Source organism: Antedon mediterranea, chromosome 9, assembly GCF_964355755.1.
Source record: "Antedon mediterranea chromosome 9, ecAntMedi1.1, whole genome shotgun sequence".
NCBI lineage: Eukaryota > Metazoa > Echinodermata > Crinoidea > Comatulida > Antedonidae > Antedon > Antedon mediterranea.
The window spans coordinates 13,484,628-13,499,975 of record NC_092678.1 but is presented as its reverse complement, the minus strand read 5'-3'; the positions used below and the strand labels follow the sequence as shown (position 1 = coordinate 13,499,975).

At 34.0% G+C, this 15,348-nt stretch overlaps 1 protein-coding gene across 1 annotated transcript; it reads left to right on the top strand.

Annotated features, from left to right (window-relative positions):
• Positions 1-2,632: 2,632 nt before the first annotated feature.
• LOC140058192 (uncharacterized) lies at positions 2,633-4,528 on the top strand. The gene is made up of 5 exons (XM_072103756.1): positions 2,633-3,003; positions 3,483-3,598; positions 3,684-3,861; positions 3,982-4,096; positions 4,181-4,528. The coding sequence occupies exons 1-5, from the start codon at positions 2,633-2,635 to the stop codon at positions 4,526-4,528; spliced, it is 1,128 nt and encodes a 375-aa protein (XP_071959857.1).
• The last annotated feature ends 10,820 nt before the right edge of the window (positions 4,529-15,348 follow it).

Genomic DNA, 15,348 nt, shown 5'->3' with positions numbered 1-15,348 from the left:
TTCTGGGCCAAATCATGACCCAATAACATGTCCCTCTGTAATCCTTCGATTACGGCTACAGTCACTTTTCCTGTCACTATCTTACTTTCTATAGCTACCTCAGCTAAGGGGACGGTAATATCGCCTCCTATACCTCTTAACGTAACCCATTTTCCTGGCAAGTAACATTTGTTAGGCACTAGACTTTCCTTAACAGCTGACTGGGTACATCCCGAGTCTCTAAGCATAGTTATATCCTGTCCTTCTAATTTTCCTGTTATAGTACATTTCTCCATTTTATTTTCTACACTATCTATAACTACTTGGGGTCTATCTGATTTTAGTCCTTCACATCTTAAGCCATCTTTCACATTCGGGCCCTTCTTAGTGTCACTAGTCTTTCCTTTTGCTACCATCTTAGGACAATCCCCTATTTTATGTCCCTTCTCCTTACAATTAAAGCATAGGCCATTAATCCATTCATTTGAAGGTTCTCTCTGTTGGAAATTTCTACCATAGTTATGGAATTTGCCTCCCCTTCCGCGATACCTATTGTATCCTTGCTGCCTAGCTCCAGGGTTATTCTGAGTCGTACTATTCTTAGGTTTACTATTTTCTTGGCCCTTATAATACGTAGGCTTATTTTCAGAATTTACGGCATTCCAATAGCCACGGCCACCTCTATTAGCTATATAATCATCGGCTATCATAGCCATATCATAGCTCTTATTTACTTGTTTATCTCTAAGATAAAGCCTCAGATCTTCAGGCATTTTATCAAGGGCCTGTTCCATTATAATCATTTCAATAATGCCTGCAGCATCATCTTCTTTTACATTAGCACATTTCATCCAACATTTTAAATAATGGGAGAGCTCATTCAGCCATTCCCTGATGGACATATCTTTAACTCTGTTTGAATTTCTAAATTTAAACCTGTAGGTCTCTGCGGACACATCATACTTTTCTAAGATTGCCTTCTTTAAGGTATCATAATCTACACATTCTTTTACGGTTAAGGATGCATATGCTGTCCTAGCTTTACCAGACAGTTCAGGTGCTAACCTAGCGGACCACGTATTCTTATCCCAACCTGTGGCTTCTGCCAAGTGTTCAAATGTTCTAAAATATATATCAATATCATCTGATTCCTTCAAAGTAGGAACCTTTACCTTCATTTCATCTACTATATTCCTAGCATTACTGTAGCTAGACCTATTTTCTAATTCCATCATTTTCACTCTTTCTTGTGATTCAATTTTTCTTAGCTCTATATCTATTTTCTTTTGCTCTATATCTGCTTCTAATCTTAATTTGGTCTTGTTGGTATTGTAATTCTAACTTTTTGTTTTCGGCCTCGGCCTCGAACTTCATTCGAAAATATTCGAGCATCATATCTTTAGGCATACCGCCGAGTATTTCGGGCAAATCAATATCCCTAGCCATGTTATCATACATTTCATTGACTTGGTCAACCATATCTTCCCTAGTATCTTTGTCTGACATAGTCTTATCTATATTTTTACCCGATCTTAAAGTTGTCATGCTAATAACAATTTTACTAATGAAATATGTAAACTTATGTATACAAAATATGTTATAAAAGTATTTGTATTACCTTGATTCCATTCAGATATGTAAAAATATGAAATCCACATAAATTTTTAAATGCAATACAATCTAAGACATTAATTTACTTCAAAGTCACAAACAACGTTCCAAGTTCGCTCCGTACAAAAATTTACTCTCGAAATAAAAATAGTTTACAAAGTCAGCTTTGCAAATCTTCTCAAAATTTTCTGGGCTTCCTTCTGTTACTTCAGTCTTCTTCTTTCAGACCTCGGTGAATATATACAGTATCTCCGATGAATATCCAGCAGTCTTGAGTAGGTACCTTGAGCTCAACAGTACTTCTTCTTCGTTGTAATATCCAAACAACGCACGGTATAAAAACTGTCAGGAATCCAGATCTTCGTAACCATTTAACTTTTTGGTTACTGATTTAACAGGCCCGTAGAGTAGGCACTGTCACTTCTTCTTCTTCTTGATACTTAAATCATGTAAACAAAAATTTTCACCGCTGCCACCATGTAGTGAATTTATCTTTAGTTGGTTCCGAGCTTTCTCAGGCGTATATCCACTCGACGTACACAGCTGTCGTTCCGAGCTTTCTTAGGCGTATATATTTCCACGCGACGTACACAGCTGTCACTGAATGATAACTCATGCAAAAAGTATATTTAACTCAACTAGAACTTTTATTCCTTGTAATTCGATAAATACATCTTTCTACCACTACCAGTCAAGCCTTATATTCTCTTTATCATCTTTCCGTTTATCTACTCTGATCTTATACCCCTTTTACACTATCAACTGGGAGAGTAACCCGAGTTTAACTCGGAGGCTATTTTCGTTTACACTAACAGAAAAAACTGCGAGATGAACTCGGGTTGTTCCCATTTACACTACAGCATCACCCCGGTGCTGTCAATCAACATTTGTAAAAATAGTACACTGTACTCCTGTCTGCGCGACAGGAATAATATTAACAATGGAGCCGGTTAAAATTGTAATACTTGCATTACTTTTGAGTTATCAAGCGTTATGTTTTCAATACATATATCAAATTAACGACTTGAATTTTAGATTTTTAATGAATCTACAAAGGAAAAGGAGAGCAAATTCACGGAGTAGACGGCGAAGGCGTTTAGCCCTAAACCGACGTCAAATGGGCCTAGTCGTCGAAGTTTTGGCAGCCGCAACGCTTGGAGCGAACCTTGTTGATCGCAGAATCTGGGTACAAAACCGTGCCCATGGTCGCCTGTTTTGGGCTGCTAATGTGGAACATTACAGCGATGAAACATTTCGGTCACATTTCAGAATGTGTCGCGCAACATTTGATAGACTTGCTGAACAACTACGGCCTCTTGTTGAGAGACAAGATACAACTTTTCGCAGGGCAATTCCGTACAGAGAGAGAGTTGGGATAGTAATTTGGTGGTTGGCAACGCCGACAGAATATCGGTATGTAGGCCTAACGTCTTAAAATAATATGAATTAAAAAAAAATCATCTTTATGTTATGAATTTTGTTGAAGGAAATAGAAAAAAAATGGGTATGCCTATGGGCTAGTTTAAAAATATTGCCATAAAATATTGATGTTCATCTTCACTCCTGAAGATGAACAAAAATTTTTGTTTGTATTAATTTGTTATATCATTAGTGGACCCTATTTAGTTTGAATAACATCTAATGATACACATGTTTTAAATGTTGTAATTTTGTATTTTTTTGTTGGATGATTATGTTTTGCTATTGAGACCCACTTGATAGTTTGATTTAGTTCGCTTTTGGGAATCCTGTCTCTCTCTATTGTTTGTTATTTTTTTGTTATATGCGAGACAAAATAAATGAAATGAAACATGGTTTATAAAAAGGCGAATTATTCATTTATATAAAAATTAATACATTTTAATTTATTAATTACTTTGATTAATTTTTAGAACTTTGGCCAACATGTTTGGCATAGCAATATCAACACTGTGTGTATTGACAAGACAAGTTGTGTCTGCTTTGCTAAATCATCAGTTCTTTCAGCGGTATATATCACTTCCACAAGGTAAGTTTGTTGTATGAGATGAAATTATGTTTGTTCATAGAATTAGCAGTGTTTTCTTACTAATTTAATAATTCTAAATTCTAAGGAGACAGACTTGACCGTGTCATCGAAGGATTTAGCAGGAAAGGATTTCCCCAATGTGCTGGAGCTATAGATGGGACACATCTACCTATCATAGGTCCATCAAATAACAAAGCAGACTACCACAACAGAAAGGGATGGTATAGCATTATTCTCCAGGCAGTTGTTGATCATAAATACAGGTAATTGTAGTTTTGTAATACTGTATATGAAATGCAAAAGTTTTTACACTTTCCTTAACAAAACTTAAAGAATTGTAATGACATTATTTACTCATTATAACTTGTTTTTAAAATGTTTAGATTCACTGATGTATATGCTGGTTGGCCTGGAAGAACACACGACGCCAGGGTTTTCGCACACTCGGATTTGCCTATTTTAGCAGACAGAAATAACGGCTTGCTTTTCAGTAGAGATGTAAGATATCGAGATATTCCACTAATCTTAATTGTGAATTTTGCATGAGTGATTATTACAGATTTTGCTATGATTTTTTAACAGAAAAATGCTATTATTAATGGTATTGATATACCAGTGTGCCTAATTGGAGACCCAGCATACCCTTTAAAACCCTGGTTGATGAAAGAATTTGTACACAATGCAAACCTTACTTCAGCACAGCGCAATTTCAACAAAACATTAAGTTCTGCCCGAGTTGTTGTTGAAAACGCATTTGGAAGACTGAAGGGCAGATGGCGACGGCTCATGAAAAGAAACGACGTGACTGTGGGTTTCTCTAGTGAAGTCATTGCAGCATGCTGTTTACTGCATAACTTCTGTGAAATACACAAAGAACAATACAATGAAGAATGGGATGAAATGAAGAGATGCAAGCCCAACCTGCTATAATACCATTAGATGAAAATCAGGATGGTGTTGGAAGGCTGGATAATGGAGTAGTTATCAGGGATGCCATTACTGCTTCTTTACAACATTGAATCCTGTATAGTGGATTAAATCAGATGCTATTGTTGTCACTAAAAAGTTATATTAGATCTTGTAAAAGTATAAAATTAAGATGTTTTGTTCCCCAAAAAATAATAATAAGGCTTTGAAAAAAAACCCAAACACAATGTATTCACATATAGTAAGTATGCATATTAAAAGAAATAATTACCAGTAATAAATTATTCAGTATTTGTTTTAATGCTCAACATTAGTTTGCTAACATCATTAGCTTTTCAAACTTTACCATATATTAAAAACTATCAATATAATATAAAGACATATCAGTTTATACAGTAGCGTATGTACACATTTGCATTTGTAATAGTAATAATGCTATCTACACAGCAAGTCTTGGAATAGAAATGCACATGTGTAACTGCTAGTTAATACTGACAAACTTATTGTCGTAAAAATTAAAGAAAAACTAAGGTAACATTTCCAACCAGTGGAATATTTTAAAAGTTTAAACTCTGCATAACATCAATTAAATATCTACATTTATTTGAAATGATTTTCATATAGGTCAAAACTATGCCCAGAAAAGCATTACAGTATATACCATAAACATTTTTGGTAAAAACAAACATTTTTTTTTAAATTTGGAAAATGCAAAACCAATACTTCAAGTACAAAATTACTTTTAAATGGGTATCATATTTTAACTATATGACTATAAACATTTAGGTAAAACGAACATCTTTTTTGGGAAACAGGTAGCATCAATTTTTAAATTGATGCTACCTGTTTCACCAACAAATTTTAGCTTTAGCTAAATTTTTTTAGATAGGACTGTAGCTATCACTACTTGAGTTGTGTGGTGAGCTGTACGAGGCAGAACTATATGCAGGAGAGTGGTATGGGGGATGAAGTTCTACTGTTCGATGGGGGTGGTAATATTGATCTGGTGGTGGGCCATTTCTTGTCTGAAGAAGATTCGTCAACATACTCATTGTCTGCATCTGCGTGTTTTGAAATGCAGACATCATGTTTTGGATACTAGCATTGTGTTGCCTGATCATTTCTGCATCAGAGTGTTCCTGTCTCTCTATGCGCCGTTCTTCAGCTTTTTCGAACTGAGCATTTTGGGTATTTATTACATCTTTCAGTGACCCTGTTACTGCCTCCATTTGTCTCCTGGAATTTGTTTTTTTTTTTCGGCTTTTTTTTGGGTGCTGTGAAAATAAATGTTAAAAACTACCGGTAATATTTTGAGGTTTAAACTATGCTGTGATTGATGCAACACAATATTATTAAAATTAAAATATTTAATAATTGTTAATTATTTACACTTGCCTTGAGGTTGAGGCTCGTTTGCCTCCTCGATTTGTTTATCCTCTCCAACTACTCTTTCCCCTTCAACTACTCTTTCATTCGCAACTACTGTTTCAACTTCAATTACTCTTTCATCATTGATTTCTGCTTCATCTCTGATTACCCTTTTATCTCCGATTGCTATTTCATCTCCAAATACTATTTCATCTCCAAATACTATTTCATCTCCAAATACTATTTCATCTCCAGTTCCTCTGTTCTCTTCTATCCTCGGTTCATCTGTGTTCTCGACCATTAGTTCCCCTACTCCAACTACTACTTCTTCATTAGCGCGGTCATCTCCGACTCCATTAGATTTTTTGACAGATTCTATTTAAGTTTTCAAAAAACATAGTTTGTGTAATGTTTAATAATGAAAATGTAATTTAAAAATTTAATATAAATGTAATAAAGATTTTGAAAAATGTTTTAACAACAAAGGAAATCAACAACTTACCAACGTTTTGAATCGAACTGAACAAATTGACTGGTGTTGCTAGTGCAGAGTGGCCCCATATGTCATGACATAGGTCATATGCATAAAACGTGTTCCTCCTCTCTCCAGAAGTCTTGTTTTTGTTATTTACTTTAAAAAACTGTGCTTTGAGAGCCTTTAGTTTATACACCACCTGTTGGTGCGTTTTGTCCACACCAAATTCCTGGCATAAAAAAATATTGTAGAAATTTAGTTAATTGTGGTATATAGGCCTGTTTAGGCAAATTGTTAATGATCTGACAATACAAACAGATGATCTGACCATAAAAACAGATGATCTGATTTAGCCTAATAAAATCAATAAAAAATGAATTAAGGCTAGGCTAGAATTTATGGTCACATTTTTTTATAATTTTTAATGTATTAAAGAACATTTTTATTTATATTTATTATTTTATCTCTAGGCCTATTAGGCTAGGCCTAGATAAAATAAATATAAAGAAAAATTGTACCTCCTTATACAATAAATAGCATGGCCCTAGGGCCTAGGCTAACTTTAGTTAGGCCTAGTTTCTACTAGCTAGGACTAGGCTAGGCCTAGGACTACTCTACTCTAGGCCTTAGTAGTTAGCTAGCCTCAGGCAAACGTACATTTAATCTGCGAGTGATCAGTTCATAACACCGGCGATCCCTACTTGTCCCGTTGAACATTGCTACAATTTCTTCATTACTACGTATGGTAAGGAGGATTTTAACTTGATCTTGAGTCCAAACATTTGAAGACATAATGATGATTATTCACTGTATTTGCATGACAGAGGTAGGCCTAGCAGTAGAGAATGGTGTGGATTGTATTCAGGACAGAGAGGTAGTGAGCGTGTGGTGGTGATTTCGCGCGGTTTCATTCTAAAAACACACAAACATCATGAATTTTGAACACATAAAATACTCAAAAAATATATATACAAGAACAAAATAATGTTAAATACAATATAATTATTATTTTAAGATGCAAACATTCAAAATATAGAAACAGGTATTTTTTTCGCACAAACATATAACAAATTTAATGATAGAAGATGACCTTTTCATGTCAATAACCTTTACCAACCCGGTGTTGGATCGCAAAAACCGTTTACACTTTCGTGTCTCCGGTGTCGAATTCGTGTCTCCGGTGTCGACTTGACTACACCGGAGAGGCACACCGGAAAACATTCAGCTTCGTTTCACCCCGCGGAGAGCACACCGGGGTGGTTCGATTTTCCCATTTACACCAGTCAATAAAAACCACAACACCGGCTTTTAACGGCCCGGTGTACTAACAACTGCGGGGTAACACCGCTGTTGCGGTGATAGTGTAAAAGGGGTATTATTCTCTCTTCTCCTCTAATATCTATTACATTCTACTTTTATACTGGATATGCAAATTTTAGGCTTCGGAGGAGGATAACATTTTCCCTCCGAAAATTATACGATTTTGATTGGCTAATAATAAGGCGGACCTGGTCTAAAGCATCCTTCTCTAAACACAGAGAATCACAACATCAATAATATGACAGTTGGTTAGAATCTCGGTACTGATTTTTACCACCTGATGTAACCCTGTTTACTAATTAAATTGAGTTAGATAATTAGTTATTGACAATTAAAACGAATTTAGGTTCAACGATTTGCCCCAAATAGGGGTGTTTTTCGATCGTGGTATACACTGTCTAATGGAAATCTTGAAAAATACCCACAGACAATAATACGAGGATGCTTCGCATTTTCCTATCTCCTCCTCCTACGATAAATGTTTTTAATGGCTGAAAACCGGTTGAACAGCTCGAGTACAGCATCATAATGTTGAAGACAGGCCGCTTTTCTTTAAAAAATACTATTTTGATAGATTTAATATACGTTTATACAACTGATTGATTTGCGATGAATGGAACATTCCAATCTCTGTTCCACAAGTGTCTATTCCTCAGGGCGTCGTAAAGGCAAGTACTGTATACTCATAACAGAAATGTGATCCATTTTTTTTCCAATCTGTGCTCGTAGAGGTTGGATATCATTTTTTTTAAACGGATAATGAGCTAGCGTTTTCAGTCGCAGTATATTATGTAAAAATCTTTATTATTGCATTTAAACCACCCACATCATCACCCTTCCCTCACTGGCATGAGTAGCGTTGTAAAGCCAGTACAGGATAGGCCTCGGTGCATCACATCCCCTAAACGCAGAACAACTTTGGTGGGTAGGGTAAGAACCAACTTAAGTATGAATTGGCTCTAAGAAACAATTGAAAACCATTAGGCCTACTAATTAAGTTAGATAATTTAATATTTATTGACAATTAAATCGAATTTATGATTTTCCTCGAATAGAGGTGGTTTTCACAAATTGTTTTACATTATATAAACATACACGTCGTAGTGATGTATCGTTACATGTACTGTACTATTTCAATCGACTAGGACGGTGATAGTTTTAACAAAGTATTACATAGCAATGTTTTACTGTGTTTAGTGGTATATTATTTGTAAAACATGAAAACAATTAATATTTCGTTACTAAATGGATAAAGAATATATTTAATATATTTAAAAATTGTTCCTCTTTGCACCCATCCTCTTCCCCATCCCTCACCCCTAATGTTACATACAAAACACAAATTAAGTTTGTTTAAATTTGACTTAAACAATTGGTCTCATTTTGTGACAACTTTCTCTTTCGGAAGTAATTCTCAGGGTGCTAATTTTAGTTGAGTACATAAATCATTGTCTATTTATTCTTTCCTGTAAACGACATGTATTATTGTACGTACATTTGAAATCGCCAGTTTTTTAACGCTGAAATTATTATGTATTCGAGAACCATCTGTTGGCACGAACTAGATGATACGCGAGCGAAGCGAGCGTACCATCTAGTATATATAATTAATTTAAAACGATAAAGATGAGAAAATCTGTATATATATATAAACACATCAGGCAATGAATATTAATTCACCTTTATACAGGTTAATATTTCAATATTTCAAATGAGAAAACTCGAACTCGGACCGCCTGCTTGATATGCAGATGTCCTAACCATTATACCACTGTGGCTTTCATGGTATTGTTCAAACTCGATTGGATAGCGACTCTTTAACATTCTCGGCGTGGTACGGTGGAACAGCACTAGTCCTCAGTTGTACGCACGCGCACCAGAGATCAAATTGATACGCCCTCATCTTTCAGTATTTTTATTCACGAGGCGGGATCTCCGAAGAGATACTTTTATTTTCAAATGCCTGATAGGACCTAACTTCAGTATAGCAAATAATCAAAACGAAAAAGTAAAACCGTTAAAAAAGAACTTTTCTGCAACACTATTATATACCGCCCAAATATTTTTACATATTTCTTCCAAATATGATCGTAAATGTCTCTTATTTCAGTATATTGAGAATAAGTGCCTGAAAATTATAGACGGCACATATAAAGTGACGTATTTAATATTTCTACTGGTATACATACATCTTATTTAAATGTATAGGCCTACAAGACATTTACATTAAACTTCTCACTGATGATCGACGTGTTTGGTTATTTACTATCAGGACATTGTCACTGATGAATTTTCCGGTAAGAATATATAGTGAAAATAATTTATTTAATCACTAATTTATTGATTTTGATTTGTTTATAATTTAATTCCAATAACTATTGTATATTATTACTGATGTCTTTTATTGTTTTATATTTTATTTTAGGTTATACTGAATTCTTTTCAAATAGTGAAACATTCGGGCGGGATTTAGAAACAAATCACATATAGCGAACTTTAATTAACGGACGCACACTATCACCTCGATGTAAATATTCTGTGTTTACTGCAGGTAAGTTAGACATAAAATACTTCCTAATAAAACAAAATGTTTATCGTTTTTTAACCCTTTAAAAATGTAATGATCTTTATTACAAAGAAGAATAGTCACATCCAATTTACTGCTTATTATTTTTGAAATTTCGATTTTCTACTTTCAAGTTTATATTTAATATTGTTTGAAGGTTTGCATGGCGAAATTAATGTTGATATACAGTTTGCGCGGTACACCACGTATATTTTTTCTGAAAAAGAACTTTTGAGTTTCTCGACGTTTTGATCAATATCGTCCTCACTCCTCAGGGCGATAGCATAGCATAGTTTTTTTCAAAACTACCGTAATATACGTGGTGTACCGCAAACTTATATTTTTTTTAAACTAAATGACTAGCTAGCTGTTTTTCTAAAGCATATAACCCAAGTTATAGTGAAAACTAATTTCGATCTAGAAGTATTAATTAATTAACTGCTGATGTAGAATCACTTAATTTTTCTATTTAATATCTGTTTCTGAAACTTGATTATTACATTATGTTTACAGTTAATCCTAAATTTGACAATGTTGACATTAAAATGCATATAATAAAATGAGATGATGTTTATACTCAATTTATTGTTACGTCTCCCAAAAAAGTGTCTTATATATATACATACCTTAATGTACATTTATATAGAGAATTCATATTGAAAAGTGGGAAGGGTTTTTGAATAAAGCGTTTAGAGGCCGGCAAATACTGATTTAATACCCTTTGATCTGTCCGAGATTGCCTTGATAAAACTTCCTAAATTGTAATATCACGCAATAGAATTTTAAAATGGACTATTCCATTAAAATGTAATGTTTAGATGTTACACATCATAAATATTGCTGTGTATATTGTCATGATGAAGTGGTATGGCATTATGTACAATACCTAAATACACCCTTAGTAAAATGAATTCGTCCTTTAAAGTTGCAGGCGCAAAAATATGGAACAATTTACCAATTAATATTAAATCGGCACCAACAATTACGTCCTTAAGGCTAGATACAAATCTCATTTCTTTTCATAAAAACTGACATGTATTATATTTAATTAAGTTTCTCTTTTGTATATTATTATTAAGACAGGACCACAATGTAAAACAGATACACCGTTATCTGATTGTTTTATCCTGTATAAATATATTATTTATTTATTATGTACTTGGAGTAAAGTAAATTCAAAGATAATATAAGTCTGTTTACATTATTCACCCTTTAAATTTGTATTTTATTAATCGTATCATTTTCAGCTGTTTTCGGCTTCACAAAAAAAAAATGAAAGTAAATTTACAGAGAGACTTTTTTTAGCAGCTATTACTAAACAACAGAGTTCTAACCACTTTGCATTTTTAATTTAATGTATTATGCCTACTCTAAACAAGTTTGAGTTTTGTATTAAATTATTACTGTAAATCACTTAAAGTATTACTGTTGTAGATTTATACAATAATTCAGTATGTTACTGTAACCGTTTAAAGCAATTGCAATTTTATACTGCAGTATTATACAGATATTACCTGCTTAGCTAGAGGTGAAATATAAGATTCTACATCCCTGAGGGATTGATATTTTGATCAAGGGAATATTCCCAAGAGCAAAATACCATTTCCTGAGGGGGTTTTAAATCTTTACCGATATAAAGAAGCGATATCTGTTATTTTATATAGCCAACAAAAAGTAGAATCAACTGGGTCGGGTAGCTAGGCCTCCTTGTTGTAATAAGCATGCCTAGTTATGCGTTGCATTCACCTTACCTTGCGAAGAATAATAATACAGATAATTACTAATTAATGATTGTTGATATGTACAAGTTTGCGGTACACCACGTATGTTAATTCTGAAAGAGTTCCTCGACTTTTCGATCAATATGCTTTGATCGTCCTCAGGAGTGAGAATCATTACATTTTGCCATGCAACCCTTCAAACAATATATAATTAATGATTCCTTGGCAATAAAATATTCACTAGGTCGTTTAAATTAACAGAAGAATTTTCATCAATAAACATTAATAAATTACCGTACATGATTAAGTCGAATCTATATATAAATTATGGTTAATTCTGACATAGGCGAGCACAATGGAAAAACTTCGGGACAAATCTCCGCTTTGGATACCTACGTCATCTATCTCAGATGTACCGCAAAACGTAGATTTGATAACATTTGATTCCACTATTACGATATTGTTCAATATTTCTATCTTAGGAAGATTTTATAAAGGGTTTTAAAAAAAAATCTGATTTCATCGGAGATTTTTAACTACTAGAGGGTGAGCTCGCTTCTCTTGGAAGTGTAGACGATGGTTCTCAGAATGATGACTTGGGTAAAACGTTTTAGAAGGCCACTCTTGCCTGGACGATTTTGGTCGGTTAACATTATTGAAATGCTTTTGATATTCGTTAAACTAAACCTACTCACTAACCTGTTTCACAGTGTCTTACTAAGATGATTAATAGCGTTTTACGTATAGTGTTTATTGTAGATATGAAAAGTGGTAAAAAATAATAACAAATGCTTGGTAAATTGTAGATAACAGTCCGATGAAATCTACTAAAAATAGTATAATTGTGTAATATAATACAATTTGTGTGTATGGGCGTTTATTAGATGTTATTTGGATGGGGGTGGTGTTGGGGGCGGGGGGAGTGGCGATAGTTATTTTAATTGATGTTTTATTGGGGAGGTGTTCCGGGCGTTTATTCAAATAAATACCATGCTAATTGGTATAATTAATACATTATTACGCGACAAAGTATTGGCATATGAAGGAAGACGTTTTAGACGGCTTGCAACATGGGCAGACGTATCCCAGGGTCCAAACAGATAGCGCACAGTATACATAAAGTCCTTTCAGCTTACTCAACAACTCGGCTATCGGGGTTTCATTCGATTTTAAACAAAAGATCTATCATCAGTTCTCTCGATGTAATTTTATATAATTATTTCCCACAATTTACTCACAGCTGTTCCAGAAATATGAATTAAGTGCAGCGCCTCCAATGTTTCATAGCATTTTATGGAGTAGCGATACCGAAAACATATTGTATACAAACCACACGAGGAACCCGGAAGCAATCAAGCCTAAAACGACTGTATTTTAATAGCCAATAAAAACAAAAGACCGCAAAAGTCAGAAAAATAATGAATATTCATTAGAACAACCCTGGATGAAGGTGAAAAACATGTTGTCGTCGTTTTATCACGTGGATTTTAAGAGGTAATGTAATTGAAAATTGTACACCCAACGCCAGTTTTTTTCTCAAGTGATACAATTAAAAAGTAGGTATAAATGTTGTTTTCCATATCAGTTTAAAAATATTTTTTTTTCTGTTGAATTCTTTGATTTAGTTGGATACTTTAGTTATCCTTGAATGTTTTAACAAGGTTCGTATTTATAATTTTTATATAGCCTGGCTGGATTTTTTTCCTATGGAGGCTATGCTAGCTTATAATAGGCTATGCCCAGGCCGCGATTTTTTTTCCGTACCCCTCACGAAACGTCACAAAATAAACATGAATAATTCATCAGTTAAATTTTCTTGTTCCGTGTGCACCAAAGCGTATAGCAACAAGAAGTGATTACAGTAGTTTACACATACGTTACGATTCTAGGCCTATCTCCGCTGTGGTTGCCGCGTGCGATTTCATAATAGAATAGCGGCGTTTTGTGTGGATTGTCGAAATAATCAGCCTTTAGTTTATGGTGTGTTTAATATAATTTATTACTAAAGAATTACGTGTTAAAATTATAGTTTCTATTGATACTATTAGACCTAATTACTATTCTCTAAACCCATGTCTATTCTAGTAGTAGCTCTGTGTTGGTGTGTGTGACGTGTGTGTTAGAGTCAGCAAAATTAAACAATAAACATTACACAAAAATACATTTTTTATTCTCGTGGGTCTAATCTTCCCATCTCATGTGTTCATATACGCGCATTTTTAAAGTTCCTTTGATTACATCATATTGTTTGATAATAAAATAGCAGAATTAAAAAAATACAGTACACAAATTATACACATTCTTTATTCTTGTGGGTCTAAGCTTTCTTTGGGCTATGTCCAATGAATTTAGTGTAATGTCTTGCCTAGCTGTCGATTAGCCTCGACTCGACACATTTTGCATAGTGGTGTGTGTGTGTGAAGAAGAGTGCGCGAAGGCAATCACGTGAATTGACTTATACCCCTTTTACACTATCACTGTAACAGCGGTGTAACCCCGCAGTTGTTAGTACATCGGTTCGTTAAACGCCGGTGTTGTGGTTTTTATTGACTGGTGTAAATGGGAAAATCCAACCACCCCGGTGTGGTCTCCCCGGGGTGAAACGAAGCTGAATGTTTTCCGGTGTACCTTCTCCGGTGTAGTCGAATCTACACCGGGGACAAGAAGTGTAAACGGTTTTTGTGGTTCAACACCGAGCTGTTAAAGGTCATTGACGTGAAAATGTAACATTTTGTCACAGAAATACAATATATTATGCGAACAAAATAGGTTTTTTGCTTAAAATACACCCTTTTTGCTTAAAATAATAATTGTACGATATATTGTGCTCTTCGTTATTTTATTATTTATTTATTTATATTTAAAGGCAAAAACAAATTTGTGATTTTTTTTTCTGCTGAAAATATTGAAATTTTTCGTGTGCATTCTACCTTACCAGAAAGCCTAAACTAATGTAATATTGGTGTAACTCTACCCTGGCCGATTCTATATACGTAGGCCTAATTATTGAAAAAGGGAAAAATATATATAATACTGACGTCTTTAGGAACTGAAAAAGTAGGCCTATCATATAATAATTTTCCTTCATTGATACATTGTTATGCTAATTAACAAATACATTTTTTATTTTAAATACTTACCATACCTACCCTATTTTTACGCCAACCTAACAATTTAAGGCCTATTTGTACGTACAGTCTACAAGGCGGAAATGCAGTCATTTTAAAAATAAAAATAATTGTTAGGCCCTAATTTTTAAATAATAAATGATAATCTTAAAGTGGAGCTACACTCAGACTTTCTCAGCTTATATTATGTTTAAGTATGTTTAATTGAAAGTGATTACATAAAAAAAAACAGGAAAAATACGGAA